We start from the raw sequence: 18,283 nt of genomic DNA on the forward strand, positions 1-18,283 counted from the left end.
ACAACGCAACAACATTTTAATTCTCACGACTTTCACAGATCAGCCTTGCATAAAACAAAATTTATTTCAGTGTTGCTGCGCGTCTGCTTAGCAACAGGTTTCATCCATTCGTCCCCCAGCAGAGACGAAGACGTGCTGGCAACTCCATTTTCAACCAATGTCTATGAAATATTTTTTTTTTTATTTAATTATAATTAAATTATAAAAAGGCAGACAGTATTTTTCATACTCCTACTGAACATGTGTTGTGAAAATATACCCTCAAACCTTGGACTTGGACTAAATGGATCCTAACAATGGCAGTAACTGATTAAGCTATATTTCTGCATGTCTGGATAACAGCAGTGGCTTAATTGATTTTAAAGACTCCCCCCAAAATAAATGTATTTATTTTTATCAGCCCTGACCTGCCGAAGTTGATGCAGTACATGTCATTGGCTGATTGAGCAACAGTGATAAAGCCCTGGATAATCCTCTTAGTACTAAGTGATAATGTGTGTGTTTGTGTTTCTATGTGTGTGTTTGCAGAATCACACTGGTCCTGGCCTGTCCCATGGATCTGAAGAACTTTCCTATGGACGTACAGACCTGCATCATGCAGCTGGAGAGCTGTGAGTAATGACCCACACACACCCACACACACACACACACACACACACACACACACACACACACACAGTGAGGGGTATGTGGAGATCAGTCAGCGAGCAGCTGGCAGGGGGAGAGATATGATATAGATTTCTCTGTGGCCTTTTCGTTCTTTGAACAGACGTGAGAGGAATCACAGCAACGGGAGCTGAAGTTCAGAGAGTTTCTGTTCTCGTACAAAGGGTCAGTGATCATAAAAGAAAGAAGGAACAATACAACCCTCACTGGTACCTGACTGATATCTGGTGTCAGCTCTCATTTTAAGGTATCAAGAGGAAGCGACGGATACTGAGAAGCTTCATAATGTCACTGTCTGACTCACAATCACATTTTTAACCTTAGAATAAGTATCGACACTGATGCAATGACATTTTCTTAAAGCAACAGGTCAGCCCAGGATTCGTCTTATGATCCTTTTTCCTTCCTTTTACCTTTTTTCCTCATTATTTTATCCTTAAATAACTTCCTTTTTATCACTAAATAACTTAGATTTTCTTCTACACTCTTCTGCTATGGACACTTTAATACATGTAACTGCTGCTAAATAAGCACATTCACTGGACTTGTTTGAAAGCTGTGGATGCTGCTGTAAAATCAACACATGCCGCAGTGTCAGGCAGATAACTTTTCAGCTTGTGTTGAAATGCACCTTTAACCTCTAGACTCCCGCGGGGGTTTGACCTCCTGCTGGGTGACCCTGCACCCTGACCACAGGCAGAGATATCATCATCATTTTCTCCTCAGGTGAAGACGAATAAAATAAACAACCCACACAGAGCTGAAATCAGTCTAACCTCCTGCTCTCTCCTGCAGTCGGCTACACCATGAACGACCTCATATTCGAGTGGGACGAGAAGGGAGCCGTGCAGGTGGCCGACGGCCTGACGCTACCTCAGTTCATACTGAAAGAAGAGAAGGACCTGCGCTACTGCACCAAGCATTACAACACAGGTGAGGGGGAGGAAGAGGACACATGACAGCTTGTTGGTTTTCCAGAATATTACAACCTCTATCTTTGAAGCTAATTATTGCGGAAGAGAAAAAGGTAGTGAGACAAATTCAAACTTGAATTTGATCAGTAGAGGAGGTTATGAGTGAAAATATGATAAGGTAGGAATGTGATTCTCCAGCCCAAAGATGGGAGGATACACAGGATCTAAATTCAGACTTCAGAATCAGATGTTCTTTGCAATTAACAGAGGGGGACGTTAACATGTCTGTGTGAGGACTCTGCTGCATGACTCATAGACAGAATTTCCTTTTTATTTGAATGTGGAAACACCAGAGGAAAACTACTCTGAAATGGAAATACACATCCCCAAATATTTTTTTCTTTTCCTTCCGATGTCATGAAACTTTCAGTGTGGCTCAGAGAGAAGCAAAACACCAGTGAGAGCTGCAAAAGTTTGTTTCAGCGACAAACTCAGAAATGACTGTTGAGCTTTTCCACTTCTTTTCACACTTACAGTTTTTATATAAAAATACGTGGTCAGAGGGTCAAATCTGAGGCTTCTGTGCACGTTTTAGGACTTTGTTAGAGAGAAGGATAGTAGAGAATAAAAGAAGAAATAACCAGAAAAGAAAATAAGGAGAGGAAGGAGAACCAAAGAGAGAGGATTAGAGGTAAGAAAAAACAAAAGGCAAAGACAAGGGAAGAGAAAGTATATGAAACGTTTAAAGACTAGGGTTAAAAAATATCAAACAGTAAAGACGAGATAACAAAATGAAAGGAATGAAGCAAAGAATAAATAAAGTTAGTTAAAAGAGAGCTCAGATACGAGGATGGAGGTGGACGAACCGCGTCTCTCCCTCAGGGTCATTAAAACCATCTGTCCAGTCCAGCTCACTGGTCCCCTGTTCAAACACTCCAGAGAAAACACAACATGTAAAGATGTAATTATATAAATACACGTGTATGTCTGGGTGAGCAGACATGGACAGAAGAGACTAATGTAGCTGTTTAAGGGGCTATTTATATTTTTAAAGCCACTGTGACAAACTGAGACAGAATTTGATGTAATTTTGGGTCCAAAGTTGAGGAGGACAAAGATTGTCAAGAGAAATAAAGTGTAACCATGAAATGAACTTTGATCGTTAATTGCATCAGTTCAACACAGATTCCAAAGTCACTGATGCAACAAAGTTGTTGCATCACAAAATGATTAAATTATTTATGAGGTTTTATGACCTAAAAAGATGAGACTTGTTTGTCACAACAGACAACTTGTCAGCAGCTAAAGTCTTAAGATATGACGACCTCATGCTTCAATGCTTATTTGTAAAATTATTATATTACTAAGTACATTATTGTAATATGCTTAAATTCTTAGATTTACTACTTTATTATTTGACTTTTTGTCACAATACTTTACTTTTTATTACAATAACTCTGTAACGCCTTCATAAGATTTTGCTACTCGACACCATGTCATTAGGTTTGGGTCTTTGAGTGGTCCAGACATGCATTATGACCCGTACAATGAACAGGAAAGGTCACTGATGCAAAAAAGTAGTTAACTCAGAAGAACAGGATTGAATATTTATGAGGGTTTGACTTAACATGACGTGATGTGCTATAACAGCAACACTTCAGTAAGTTAAGTCTTGCCTTAATCGGGCTGTCTGCGGTATAATGTGCTTTTATTCTGAAGATAACTTTATTTAGTGAATATTTAATTAGTTTCTAAATAAACTGTGTTTTTATTCTTATAATCTGTGATTTACTATTTATTAATAAGATTTTATTAAGATAAGATGTGAGCAAACAAGCCTACATTGTGTCCAGTCTAACATCCGCTCACCAGGAATCACAAGGGAAAGGGAAGATAAACACCAAGTACTTCCCTTAAACAGAAACCAGAATTTGGAGGAGCATCGTCGGCAGGTATCATTTGAAAAGTGATTAATTCTATTGGAATTGAATCTAAAACGTTGCCCTGGGTAAACGTTCTCATCAATAAACCTTGACAACAAAAGAAAAACAAACTTTCAAGGAAAACTTTGACAGATCGCGTTAAAATCCATCTCCAAACCATCAAACTGCTGGTCAGCGCTAATGTGTGTGTGTGAGTGTGTGTGTGTGTGTGTGTGTGTGTGTGTGTGCGTGCGTGAGTGTGTGTGTGCAGCAGGCTGATTAGTTCAGATCCAGAGCCATCACTCACACAGAGGCTGACGTCTGCTGTCGCCGCTGAGGAGATGAACGATCCACCTCCAGACGAAAAGCCTTGACACGGCACTCACACACACACACAAATCTATAACCTGCTGCGCACACACATATGCAGATGCACACACACACACACACACACACACACAGTCAGGTGCACGCACAGCAGAGACAATGAAGTGATAATCCACAGCTTTGCTTTGTGAATACATGGAAGTCTGTTTTCTCTCCATCACTGAGTCTCACTCTGAGGCAGTGTCACATCATGTATGATGCCTTATATGGTATTTCCTGTCTCGACCATTTAAGCCATCCTACCGCAACAAGTATGCATTGATTTGCAGGTGGGGGGCGGAGGTTGGGGGGGTCAGTGGGCCCTCTTTTCTGGTGTTTGGTGCTGGGCAGGAAGTGAACAGTGAGTTTATTCCTGCTGGATCAGAGCGCTGGGTCTGAACCAAACAGTACATTTTCTGTAAAACAAAACCAAGAGCTTAAAGAGGCTCAAACCCTCCGGAGATCTTTTACAGAATTTCTTCAGTAGAAAGCATCAATTCTTTAAGGACAATTTACCCCATCCCCCTCCTCTTGCCCCTTTCTCATCTCATCACCGGTGTGTTACTCTCCAGCCATGCTGCTCCTCTGTGACTGTGTGTACGAGCGTGTGTGTGTTAGTGTGTGTGGTTGAGCGTGCGCACGCCTCGCTGCTTCCCAATCAAGCATTAAGAGGGAATTAAGGTGTCGTTTCTCCTCAGATTTATTAGCTGCAGTCTATTGTGAGTCCAAGAAAGAGGGAGCATTTCTCTGTATCTCTCTCTCTCTCTCTCTCTCTCTCTGCCTACTGTCTGTTTTCATTTCTTTCCATCCCTCCATCCAACACACACGCACGCACACACACGAAGGAAAAGACCTGTTTGAAATACTAATTATGGTTTCTGCTGCATTGCAGGGCGCTTTTGTTTCCTGGCTGGTGATATGTTTGTAGTGTGTGAAAGTACAAGAGATTCCCAACGTGAACATCCTGCTGTGACGAATGATGAGACAAGAGATTTAGACCTTAAATGTTTACTGAGGTTATGAATCAATTCAGAAGGAGGCTTGTTTTCTCATACACTTCTGGACAATCAAACCCTTTTTGCTACAAAAGAAGTCTGCCCCTGCTGGTCATTAGAAATAATGCAGGTTAAACCGAGCTGCTACAGCCACTTCTTACAGTCGGTGGTAAATGTGTTATAAATCAAACTGGACCTCCTGTATTGTATTCTATTGCCTCACCAGCCTGAATGACCTGTTAACCATCAAACCATTTGCATACCAGCTCTTACTTTATTTAATTTATCTATTCTTATTTCTTTTTGTATTTACCTCTTGCAACTTTGTTTTTGTGCTGTTGCAACACCTGGATTTTCCCTCTGGGGATCAATAAAGAATTATCTTATCTTAAACATTTTAAAGACGTATAGACCAGAAAATGTATTGACCAAATGTCTTCAGGTTTAAATTAAAAAAAACCCCTAAAAATTAAAAACTAAAAGGCTGCAGGTGCAGAAATGCTTCGAGAAAAGTTCTAATGTCAGCATGCTAACATGCTCACAAAGCACACAAAGTTTAACATGTCAGAAGACTTATTTTTGCTCACGAGCGCTAAACACAAAGCTGAGACAAATCCACACAGTAGATATTTCAGTCTTGACCAAAGTGGTCGACCAGCTGACCTGCTAACTTTAACTCAAACTGAACTCAAGCTAACTAGCTTAGCCAGCTGAGCCGACCCCTGATACTGGATGCCGGCGGCACTACTTGCTGTTAGGGGCTGCTGACATTAGAGGGTGAAGTTAATAGTCAAAGTTTTAACTTGTATGATTAGATAACAATATCTGGAAGATGTCAAAAACTTGTTTTAGTGTTCGGTCTCCTTTTAACATTGCAGACTTTTATATACAAACCTTTTGACGTTTGATTTCTTAATCAATTAAGGGGCCTAAATGTTCACTGTTTTCAGTATGGATCCAAAAAACACCAATTATTAAATTTAGCTATAAAATATTTTCATACAACCATCCAGTCATAAACGAGACATGTTAAAGTTATGAAAACACATCGTTGTGCTTTGTTAAAAACTAAAGCCCTTTCTGTTCCTCTACTAATAAGCGGAAGAAAATGGATGGATGCAAATAAGTAGAAAAAAAGGTATTAAAAGAAGTACTCTAGTGTCTGTATCACTTTGAGGGTAGGCCTACTTGTATGGTAATTATATGAACGACAACACATAGCCTGCAGTATGAATAAAAGTACAATATTGATCTAAAGGACGCTGTAATGGACTCTGCACCTCACCTCGTTTCTGCATGCCGGAAAGAGACATAAGTGTGTGTAGTATTGAATACAGAACACACACTGCAGTGTTAAGTACAGCACACACACACACACACACTCACAGACAGGCTCAGCCCCCACAGTGAGATAGCGGCCCGGCTGAATAATTTCAATCTTCTTATCAGATGGAAAATATGGACAGCACTTAAAAGCTCTGAAGTGTATCACAGCTATAAATCAAGTCCGACTTCATCGACTCTCCTCCTCCTCTTCCTCTCGTCCTCCTCCTCCCCCTGCCGTCACTTTCTCCTGTCCTCTTCTACCTCTCCCTCCTCTTCATCCCTCTCTCCTCTCGCTCTCACGTCACATCTCCTCCACTTCTCCTCCTCTCTCCACTCCTCTTTCTTCTCCTCTCCTCTCCAGTCATTTAGGGGTTAACTCTAATTGATGAGGCCGCCTTCCATTGATCGTCTTTGATTAAATGGATCGCCGGCCATCTTGCTCTCTGGCTCTCTTGTGGTTTATTATGAGACCCGGCGCTCTCATTACATTACAGAAGGAGAAGAAGGGACATTTGTTAGCGTTGCTGCTGTGCTGCAGTGTAAACAAGACCACTGCAGTGTGCGCTAATTTAATTATCTACGTGACAGATTTTCTTTTTTTATGCAGAAAACGAAACTGTCTTTGTATGTTTACAAACTGTAGTTTATGTTTTCAGTGCGTCACCTTTTTTTTTAATCCAAATGAGTCACGAAACATCAGATTGAAAATCTATTTACCTCCATTTTTGGTAGGTTCAGTTGAAATAAAAGCCAAAAGAAAACAGAGAGCTGAGCAACAAAACGAGTAAACTTAAATACGTTTGTAAAGCTGGCTCTTGCAGACTTTTTAGATATTTAATATTGTGAGTTCCTCCTAATCTCTCTCCTCCCCTTCACAGCAACAAGCTGCGAGCGTAAACATCGGCTGTTCTTTTCCCTTCACAGCCACACAAGGACTAACAGTGCTGCTGGCTGAAAACAACAGGCAGCTGCTGATCAGCACGCTCACGACTGCAACAACAGTTTAGGAAGTTAACCTGAAAAAGAATGCAGTGGAAGTTAAGATGCTAAAAAAAACAGGAGGCTTTTAAAAAATCAGGTTTAAACTGATATTTTATCTTTTCTGCTGAGTTAACCACTGTAAATGAAAATCAGCAGGAGTCGACATAGATTTAAACGACATCATATGAGAGACTCTGGGAGGGTTATGACAGACAGATTCTTCTCCTCAGGTGATGAGGACGGTTTTTCCTCAACACCAGTTAAAAGAGAAATCTCATTTGCAGAAGCCTGAATTGTGTCCTTTTTTAGAGGTCATACTTGTGAAGGACTAATGTCAAGAGTGTCACTGCCTGTTTAGTAGTAGTAAATGACTTCTGTTTGAATGTTCATACATTTTAAACAGAGCAAACACTTGAAGGTTCATCCTTGACTTTGGAAACAGCAGCTCCTGAAACTCAGGGCGCTTTCACACCTAAAGCCCGTTTGTTTGATCCGAATCAAAGTCCAAATTGTCTCAATGTTGCATTTCGCCTGGAGCTTGGTTTGCGTTCACACGGCAGCTTTTACCAGTGGACCAAAAGTTTTGATGCACTTGGAAACTGCTTTCTGATTGGTCAGATTTCCACGTGGGAAAACTCCCTGAAGTAAACAAAGAGAGAGAGAACAAGAAGAGGCAGACTTTAATGTTCAGTTCCATTCTCCTTTAGTTTTTCACTGAACACTTTGAAGACTTGCGTGTTCTTGTGCAGAGATGTTTGGTCAGCCCATATTTCTATCAGAGCCCTCACCTCATCGCACCCCCACGTCTGTCTACTCGTCTTACTGCCTGGCTGCGTGTCTGTCTCTGCCAGTGTCAACATCCATTAAGAACTTACAGTGCAGAGTGTTTTAGTCTGCTTCCTGTATTAGGTCCTACTTTAAGCCAGTTTGTTCTCACCTGAAGCGAACCGGAGCGTGGCTCATTTGGAAACGGACCAGAGTTAGAAGGCGTGTTCTCACCTGTGCAAACAAACCGGACTTTCAGAGTTTCCAATGAAACACATTTATACGGTTTGGCAAAGTTTGCAGAGTCGCCATAATTTAACGATTAATTAAACACTGTTAAAGGTTACGCTGTGGCTAAAGGGAAGCTCGCATCTGAATATTGTGTTGCATTGTAGAAAATCCAACGTCTTTCTCTCAGCTGAGTCCGTTACATGTGCACCTTATGGCATGTAAACAAATAATGAACAACCTCAAACAAATTGGAGGACTTGTTGACTTAATCAAAGTTAGAGTTATAGACTGTTAAAACCTTATTTCTGTATAATATGGAGCCTTAGATTCTCCATAGTTTCTCTAAAACCACTTTGAGTGTAGTTAGAAAACTCTTGGCTTTTGCACAACTTAATGGTCGTATGAAAACTATGGCGTGAGTCAGATACTAATGTGAGCTTCCAGCTTGACAGCGGAATGAATTTACAGATCCCAATAATAATTTAGCTCATAGCGGCTTTAATAATTCACCACCGGCACGCAGAATTATTCTTGTTTTATGAGGGAGGACGCAATAACTTCCTTTTGTTGTCATCATTCCTCCTGCAGAGCTACATGCTCGTCTGCTCCACCTTCAGACTCTGTGTGGGGCTGTTCCTGCAACAAGTGACTGTCAGAATAAATCCCCGAACACCTCCTGCGTTTGTTTTCAAATATTAAACATGTTTGGTTTCATTTGATATTCAGCAAAGCCGAGCATTTGTGTCTCTCTGATTTTCCGCCCGTGATTTACACTTTGGCTTAGTGTGAGTGCTGAAGGAAGATGACAGTTTGTCTCAGAGCTGTCGACTCTGTCTTCACTTCCTCTCCGGCTTATCCTCCTTTTCACTGCCAGTCCAACAACTCGTCCCCTCTCCCGTCCCTCCTTCGCACTCTCTCCTCCCTCGCTCCTTGTCTCTCTGGATCTTTCTTTTAATTCGGCCCCCTGTCTCATCGTTTCCACCTGTTTCTCCAGGAGACAGGACCGTGTCAGTGTTTAGATAAAGCGCCTGTTCACAGGAAGATAATAGAGAATTCACCGTTAATGGAACGGCGCCTCAGGCACACTGACAGAAGAACAGTTTGCTTTTAAGTAGAGTTTAAACATCCACCGGCATTATCATTCCTGTTTCCTGGAATCAAATTCAGTCTTCTCCAAATGAGACGTCCCGATGAAAAACAGGCCCCCCGCTGAGACACAATGATTGGCTCCATGAATATAAAACTGAGTAGTAAATGTCTTTGAAGCTGTCGTCTCATTACAAAATAATAACCTCTTTGGAGGGTGTAAATCTTTCTGTTCCTTTTACTGCAGAGTAGATTAGACAAAATGGAGGACTTTCTCTCTTTAATGAGAAGTTTTAGGGACATGAATCTTTGAGGCTCCGAGTTAAAACAACCGCTCCACCTCTGTCACTGTTTCTGTCAGTTTGTGTCTCCGTCTCTTTCTTTGTCGCCGTTTATTTTTCATCTGTCTCTGATTGATCGATTGAAGGGACTACCAACATGTCTAATCCACCTGGAGGTGAATATCAGTGTCAGTATCACTATTATCTATCATTTATATACAGAGCAAAGATCCCATCCCAGTCTGCGATTAGCGTCTGTTTCATTAGCTAACAGTTAAAATATCTTCACACGACGTTTTCTGCCCACACACTGAGATAAATGACTCTGCTGCTGTCCTGGGGAGGTTACATTTCAGCTACTCATCATTTAATCCAGGACAAAACACCTCTTAGCTATTATCAAGTACGGAGGCTCTAAGCGGACATGCATCTATACACTTCAGTTACGTTTTTTCAGTTGTTTTATTGAGATCTCAACTTGTTTACCTCGTTATTTCCAGATAACAAAACTGGTCATTATCTCTGGAAAGTATAAGAGTAAATCAAATCTATGGATGCATGTCCGCTTAGGGCTTCAGTAATTAACATGACTGCACAAAAATAAGAAAGTTCCTGTCTAACATTAAGTTTTGATTGTGCAAATAAAGAGTGACTGAGGTTCATCACATGAGGCCGTTGCTGCTGGTGGGAAGCTGGTTGGGGATCACCTTCTTGTTGTTGCAAGAGAGATTTCTACCAGTTGGTCGGGGCAGCTGAACTGTGGTGGATGGACGAAGTGGGTGAAGTGAAGCTCATCAATGAATGTGAAAATATGTTGTATTTTTGGGGGCTCATTTTGCAGAGATACCAGACCAGTCATGGTAAAAACAACTTCAAGTCGTTTCAGAATAAATACTGACTCTTTACTGAGTTAATTTGTCAGTTTGCGAGCCTGAAATCGCGACACTTTCATGACATGGGAAATTGCAAAACAAAAAAAGGGTCTGTTTTGTTCAGAAGCTCTTCCTCTGTGTTCATCATATCCCTCATTTTCCAGCAACTTCTTCCTCACTTTAAACTAAAACATGTTCTTCCTCCCTCCCCTTCTTCCTCTTCCTCCTCTCCCTGCAGGTAAATTCACCTGTATCGAGGCTCGTTTCCACCTGGAGCGTCAGATGGGCTACTACCTGATCCAGATGTACATCCCCTCGCTGCTCATCGTCATCCTGTCCTGGGTTTCCTTCTGGATCAACATGGACGCCGCACCGGCCCGGGTGGGTCTGGGCATCACCACTGTGCTGACCATGACCACGCAGAGCTCTGGTTCCAGAGCCTCCCTGCCCAAGGTGAGGACGAATCAAATGCACCCTTCAGCACCAGCTGTTGTTTAAAGGTTTGGTAGATGTATTCTTTTTACCTTGGACGGAACCAGGCTACATATTTCCTTCGCTATTAGTGTTTATGCTATGACAGGAAGTTAGCGGTTGGTTAGAAACAAAAGCAGTAAGTGGTAGAATACAAGAAAAGATAGTGAAAAGGTGGTTTAAAGGAGAATATATATTGGGTGGAGCTAAGGGATGAAGGAAGGATGGAACAAGGGGAATGGGGGAAGAGCGAAAGAGCTCGTGTGCTTTTCATTGACAAATTGAGTGGTGGGAAGAGAGGCACTCAGATGGAAGGATGAGAGAAAACACGTAAGGGCCGAGAGGAACGAAAAAGAGCCGTTTAACAGACGAGGTTCAAAGATGAGAAAAAAATAACTTAAAAAAATCGAGAGGAATCTTTTCCTGTGAGGGATTTTCAGATTAAAGGAGAGAAAAAACGGTCAGACTTTGCGTGAGCCTGTAGGATTGTATAATTATGTCCAGGAAAGCTTTAATCCTCCACACACACACACACACACACACACACACACACACACACACACGCTTTGTTGACATTAGGTGCTTCATGCGCTCTAAAAATTGAACAAGTGAACCGTGATTCCTCTGCAGTTCAGCTGTCACAATAATGATCACACAGCACAGCTGAGCTTAGGTGGGCATACTGCTCTGTCACACACACACGTGCATGTGAGTGTGTGTGTGTGTGATTGATAGCAGACACGCGCCTAACACACGGCTCTTTTCACATGCCATAGAGGAGGGCTGCACCATGTCAGGCGAGGCGAGGGAGGATATGAGGAAAGGAGACTGGGAAGGGAGGAGGGGAAGCAGATGATGCTGATGTTAGCTCACAGGATGCTAACAGTGGTTAACTCAGCAGAAAATACTTTTGGATCCAGGTAGACAAAATGTATAAACACGCCAAAACATGCTGCACAAAGACACGGCTGCAAAGGTCGGTCGGACACAAGCCAACAGGCAGCGTTTGCCTGCTTTTCAAGATGTTGTTTTTTGTGCATGTTTCAAAGCAGCTGAAGCCAGAGTCAGATCAAACAACGTCAACCTGGAGGTGGTCCAAACATAAGACGCCACATTCATGAGCAATTTATAATTCATAACATTTGTCACATGCAGGAGAATACAGCCGAGTTTGTGTCAGAGAGAGAAACACATATTTTTCCTTCCCTCACAAAGTTTGACGATTTCTGTGATGTGTTTGTAACACTTTGGATGCCACAGTGCTCCGTCTGTCTGACCTCCTCCTGTCAATCACCAGGGTGTGACGCACTACAAGCTGTTATTGCAAGGACTGGATGAGCAGTTTAATATGTGCTTCTGCCAAGTCGTGAGAGGGCCACAGGTGCTTTCTGATCGCTGAGTGGCTCCATGCAAAGTGGTGCACAGTCAGTTTTTGCACCTCTGCATTTCATGACCTTACCTGGCATTAGCGTTGTGCATCATTCATAACAACCAAGAATGACATAATATAAATATTGCATATAAAAAATGTGCATAAAATGACAAATTACAAATGCTGTAAATAAACTTCATGGTATTGATCTCGTTTTGAATGAGACTGTGCGTCTTCAGAATAAACCTGCAGGACTTTAATTAAATAGAGTTTGAACGGCTTCTTTGGTCCAGACTAGCATAGATGTTAAATACCCTAAAAGAATTATCCCTCTTAACATCCGTCCGTCTTTACAGTGATGCAGCGCTGAGCTGTTCTCTCATGCACTCACTCTTTTTATTCATTCTTTAAAATAGCTGACCAGTCACCAAACCAGTCAGCCTGTTACCCAGTCAGTCAGCTGACCAGCGGTCCGGTCAGAGCCGTGTCTCCGGCTCGCTGGCTGCTGCAGCCTCCGCTGTGTTCTTCTTCTTCTCTGAACATTGTCCTGTGAAGCGTGAGTTCAAAAACTACTGAACTCACTGTGACTACTTTGGTTTGGTTTGTTTAAGCTTACAGCCCGCCTGGTTTCAGTCCTCCAACTGCAGATACAAAGCTACTGTGTCCCAGAAATATAAATCAGTGTCATTTACCTTTTTTATCATCACCTATCGCGTAAATCTCGGCTGTTTTCCTGCATTATGTAAACTTTTAAGATGCACACAAACTCACTTACCACAAAGCTTCAAACTGGCAACAAAACAAAGACTATCCCAGGAAATAAACAGAGACGTGATGTTCAACTATTTGGTGAACCCGCTCTCCCTCCATCTGCTTTATTTACACCACTCAGTGGTTGACTTTCCCAGAATGCCTTTCACCCATGTAGTTTGTGTCAGAGGTATAAAATTAAGGTTTTCCAGGCAGGAAATGTTTCACATTAGCCAAATATATTATGAAGCTCTTCCCGCCTTTAACCTTGCATCACTAAATGCCGCTCCTGTTGCCTAGCAACAGGTAGCTAGGGGGCTAACTAGCTTTCATAACTAACGTCACGTAACTTAACTTATTATTTTTTTAATTGTTTCAAGGCCACTTTTGTTTTCTCAACATTTCTATCGCAGCAATTCGATTGAGTTGAAACCAAAAAAGTTTACATTTAAAGTGTATTCCTCAGCCGCTTCAGAGTCCGCCATCTTGTTTGGATTGGCACACAATGAATCTTGGGATACATTAGGTTGTGAAGGATGCACCCTGGATCCATTGTGGCCCAAGAACAGGATCTGAAGGAGCCTCCAAAATGGGACATCCTTCGATGCGCCGCTGCAACGCAATCGGCCTTCTAATATGTCCTTCAATGGACGCAGCCCCTGCGTTGGGACACAGATATAATGTTTGTTAGCATCATTTTCTGCTTTTAAACGCTAAAAGTGTATTTATTTTTAAACCTCAGTCCTGATTTATTTGGACTTTTACGTAAACAAGTTTCGGAGACGCTCTTGCTTCCTAAATACCTTACAAATCTAAAATTACCCTCATGTTTTATTTAAAATTGAGGTAATGTCTGTTCTTCTCTGTTCCTTTGTTTCTCTCTCTCTCCTCCTCTCTCGCTCTTTCTCTCTCTGCCTGGATGACCATCAAACCAAGTGAACCAGTTGACCGTTTCGGCCTCAGCGGCTCTCAGCAGCTCTGGGGGCGGAATCAGTAGGGCATTGGAAAAAGATAAATGTTTTCATAAGCATCACACTCGGCACAAAATGAGCACGAATTACAACAAGGCCGGGCGGCTGCGATAAGCGTCGTGTGTTTGTGAAAGTGATCTAAAGTCGGAGCATAATTGGGTTTGAAACGGCTGATTGTGGGTTTTTCTCTCTGTGACAGAAGAACAGGGATCTCCCTCTCAGGCTGTAATTGCGTGCAGAGATGGAGAGTTGTAATGACAGGCCGGGGTGAATGCTCTTGAATAATGGTACTTGGCGGATAGATAGCAATCAGACAATGATCCAACCAGACTTCATTTAGCCCTTATTATCTGGACAGTCCTTCCCCTGTCCGTCGAACATCACAGCGCACTCTTTAGCTGCTGACGTTCGACCGGTTTCGTGTGCTGATTGTTTCCTTTGTTGTGGCTGTTTGTCCATCTGGCTGTCCAGTTAGTCTGTTTTATCCACTGTTTGCAATGGTCCTGCAGTCTCATCCTACCAGGGGCTTTCACACTATCTCTCTGTGCAGCTTAACCACAGCAGCAGTCGAGGTGAAATGTCACATTCAGGAGCTCTTGAGCAGAAGAAGGAGAGACTATTTTGATTTACTTTTCTCCTCTCAGTATTTCCCCTCAAACCCGGATTAACCCACAACCGATGAGTCATATTTCTGCCTCAACACGTAGGCTGGAGATCCTCAGTCAAACCCTGAGAATCTGCTGCTTTTTCACTCTAACACACGCGTGCCTCAGAGAGTCTGTTTCCACCCTGGGTGCTGCATATTTAGCATTTTTTTGCACATAGTTAATTCTTCAATGACACTGTTTGTCCTTCCCATCTTTAAGCTCTTTTTATTTAGTAAAATGCAAATTCACTAAAAATGTGAACCGAAAGTCTGACACACATTTCTTTCATTCACTTTTGCATTTAGGAATATGCAGCTACAGAGGGGTGAAAAGGAAAACAAATCTACTAAAGACTTGCCTCCTCTTTACGGGAGTTTTGTGTATCTGTTCTGCCAATTATCTTTTTTATTCTTACAACTTTATTACATAGACAAAATGAAAATGTCACAAAGGAGAGACATCCTGACAGAACAGACTGCGTGGCCCTGTAGATGTTTGACATAAATAATTCAAAATGATTTGTTTCATAAGGCGGGGAACACACTACAAGATAATCAAGCAGAATTTGGGCCTGATTCAGACAAAAGTCAGGAAAGTCGTGATGTTCTGATGCTTCTAAAGATGATCTCTCCGAAAGTTCCTGTGGTGTGAGGGATGCATTTTTCATGACCAAGAGCTCAAATATTGGAGACAAAAGTTGAGGATATGATGAGACACGAATTGGTTGTTTTGTTTTCACCTTATCTTTGGCTTCTTTCACATTTAAATTGCGATGAACTTTCTTAACGTTGTTCCTAAGCCTCTAACCTTCTCCTACGCTCTCCTCCCCCTCTGCAGGTGTCCTACGTAAAAGCCATCGATATCTGGATGGCCGTGTGTCTCCTCTTCGTGTTCTCGGCCCTGCTGGAGTACGCCGCCGTCAACTTCATCGCCCGCCAACACAAGGAGCTGCTGCGCTTCAGACGGAGGCGGCGACACATGAAGGTGAACACTCGCTCACACCTGTCAGACATTCACATGCTTCTTTCTTTAAACATTAACACAAGCTTTGTTTTTGATTGATGAATTTGGATGTTAAACTTTTATTTGTCTCGAACTTTTGAATCAAATTCTTATGATTCAACATTTTCTATTCTCTGTCCTTCAGTCGTTTCAAGAGAAAAGATCTTATAATCCAGACAAGCTCAGTTTTCCGATGGTCAGACACGAACAGTTGTTGCCCCGGCTGCGTCCAGACTTTTGTTTGTGTCTCCAAACACCCAAACAGAGAAGACACAAATATTTTACAAGCAGAAAAATGTTGTTTTTAAGGTAAGAGAGGTGCTGCTGCTTTAAACAGAATAAAACTTTGAAGCCGGTTTCGTTACGCCCTTCAGGTAACGTTTTCCACTGTAAACAACAAAAATACAGTTTGATAAAAAATCCCTGCACTCCTCTGCCCTCAGGCCGTCTGAAAAATTCACTGTGTGTTTGATATTAGCTCTGTGCGCCGCTCATCGTGAGGCAGAAACACAGAACATCAATGTTTCATGGGAGGAGCAGTGAGCAGATTAAAAGCTGAGCTGCTGAGCAAACAGACGAGGCTCATCGTGGATTCAGAATGTAGAAGAGGAGAATAAACCAAGAACTGTGGAGATGCATCATTTACATGTCTGTTTATGTAAGACTGAATCTTTTATTTAGTCAGTGTGACATGATCGTTTTGAAGTATTCCAGTCAACATCTTCATGAAGACCATTTTCAAAGGTCACTTCAGCATCATGCTTTATTGTTTCTTTTAATGCTGGAGGTCAGATTCCTTCCTGATCGTGGAGCATTTTAGAGACCACTCTCACCACAGTGTGCTTTTAGTGGATCTTTTGATGAGGCTCATCAGTAGATCAAAAGCTCCAACAGCTACTGAACAGACCTTGTGTCCAATTGTTTCCTTAACCTCAGTTTCAAATGGAGAATGGGCCCAAAATAAACCTTATTCTGTTTCATTATGACCCATATTAAAGTTTATAGTTGGGAGTTATTATGACGGGAGAAAAGGTGGCAGACAGGTTAGTTTGGGGGGGATGGATGGGTCAAACAGACGCCGGACCTTCACTCAAGAGACCAAAGTTTGAGTCACATGTGAAACCAAAAGTTAATGTTGACTTAAAGTGGCAGTAAGTAACATGGACGTTCCAACTTAGAAAGCATTCCACCCCTCTATCACTCCGCTACACCAAACATGCACGCGCATTTTGCAACTGGTGTGTGCCGTGCAGCCGTTGTGCCGTGCGTCTCTCTGCAGCACCGAGACAAAGAGAGAGAGAGGAGAGATGCTGTTGATTCCAAAAAGTACACTTTATTGCAAAATGTTCGAATACTACTAAAATTATCATTATAGTTATGACTCTTGGTGTGGACCACCTTTTTACCTGTAGGAGTTGGCGTTTAGTGCTACCGCTAGCTGTTAGCATAGGAGCTACCGTTAGCTGTCAAGAAGGAAGAGGGCGACCTCTGCATCACTTCAGCCCCGTACACTCCCACTCGTCTGATCCCTCTTTTTATTTTGGGCTCTCTTTGTAGCTTTTTTTCTCCTCATTCGTTCTTTTTGCTTCTTTAGCAGTTGATGCCGTTGTTGACAAACGAGGTACAGGAAGTGTACCGCAAGTTTCCATAGCTCCTGACTGACACAACCTTTGTTGTTCATTTTGATTGGTCGGTGAGGGAGAAGTGGCATTAGAAAACGCTGAACTGCATTGGTTGCATCGGTTTTGTATAGAAAAAAGGCGCCACCAGCACAAAAAACGGTGTAACAACGGCTACAGTTTCATAACATTAAAGTATGTATTTTTCTGGTACGAACATGTAAGTATTGTGACGTGTTGCCTGCCAATGGCGCTACTTTAGGAGACGTTTCTGTGGGTCGTTTTAGATGTATAGAAACAAACCAGCTTTTGGTCAAAATGGGCAGTAAGTACTTGGGAAAAATTGAAACTTCAACATGTAGAATTCTGTGATACCTGTGAATACTAATAATATTATAAAGGTTAAATAATAATGACCCAAAGTTCCAGAACATCTACGTCCTAATTGGATCTTGAAGTCAAGTGGCATAAGTGTGATTGAAACTTTAAAAACATCACACATGGATATGCGTTTGTGTTTTTACACTGTATTAAAATAATGCTTAAACACGTTAATGTAGACTATGGAGCGATAACAGCAGCGTTTTAACATAAATATCTTCCTTTGATTCGACATCACTGTGAAGTCAAAAACAAACACATCCGCCTCTAAACCACCTTCAATGTTTTATTAACTGTCTGCAAACCTCAGAAGAATACGTTTGATAAAATGAAGATAAAGTGGAGCCGTGTAAATATGTCAGTTTATTTAATTCCTCAAAGCTGATTTGGATATATTTAGTAAAGATGACAAAGCATGTGTCAGTTTTCTCTGGAGGAATGTTGAGACGTATCACCGGGTTTGTTTTCTTCTTCTGCTTTCTGACGTTGGTTTCGTCTTTGAAGCGTTTTATCAATCAATTCTAAGTGTCCGGTTGGATTTATCTGCTGTATTGAAGCAGGAGTAAAGCTGTCAGGCCTGCGGGGAATATTGAAGTGCTGGTTGATTGTGACGCTGCTGGTTTGTGTGTTTGTTTTTGCTGCCCTCCACCCACACAAACAGCCAG

The 18,283-nt window shown here is 41.9% G+C and overlaps 1 protein-coding gene across 2 annotated transcripts in view; it reads left to right on the top strand.

The window, feature by feature from the left end:
* The window catches only part of glra1 (glycine receptor, alpha 1), a 111,563-nt gene that overhangs the window by 76,735 nt on the left and 16,545 nt on the right, over window positions 1–18,283 (top strand). For both annotated transcript variants that reach the window (XM_069669824.1, XM_069669825.1), the window contains 4 exons: window positions 529–611; window positions 1,462–1,599; window positions 10,644–10,858; window positions 15,454–15,600. In XM_069669824.1, coding sequence (XP_069525925.1) covers window positions 529–611; window positions 1,462–1,599; window positions 10,644–10,858; window positions 15,454–15,600 — 583 coding nt within the window. The remainder of the gene's footprint in view (window positions 1–528; window positions 612–1,461; window positions 1,600–10,643; window positions 10,859–15,453; window positions 15,601–18,283) is intronic.

This window comes from Semicossyphus pulcher, unplaced genomic scaffold (genome assembly GCF_022749685.1).
Source record: "Semicossyphus pulcher isolate SPU_LCO1_2020_fin unplaced genomic scaffold, fSemPul1.0.p SCAF_2, whole genome shotgun sequence".
Taxonomy (NCBI): Eukaryota; Metazoa; Chordata; class Actinopteri; order Labriformes; family Labridae; genus Semicossyphus; species Semicossyphus pulcher.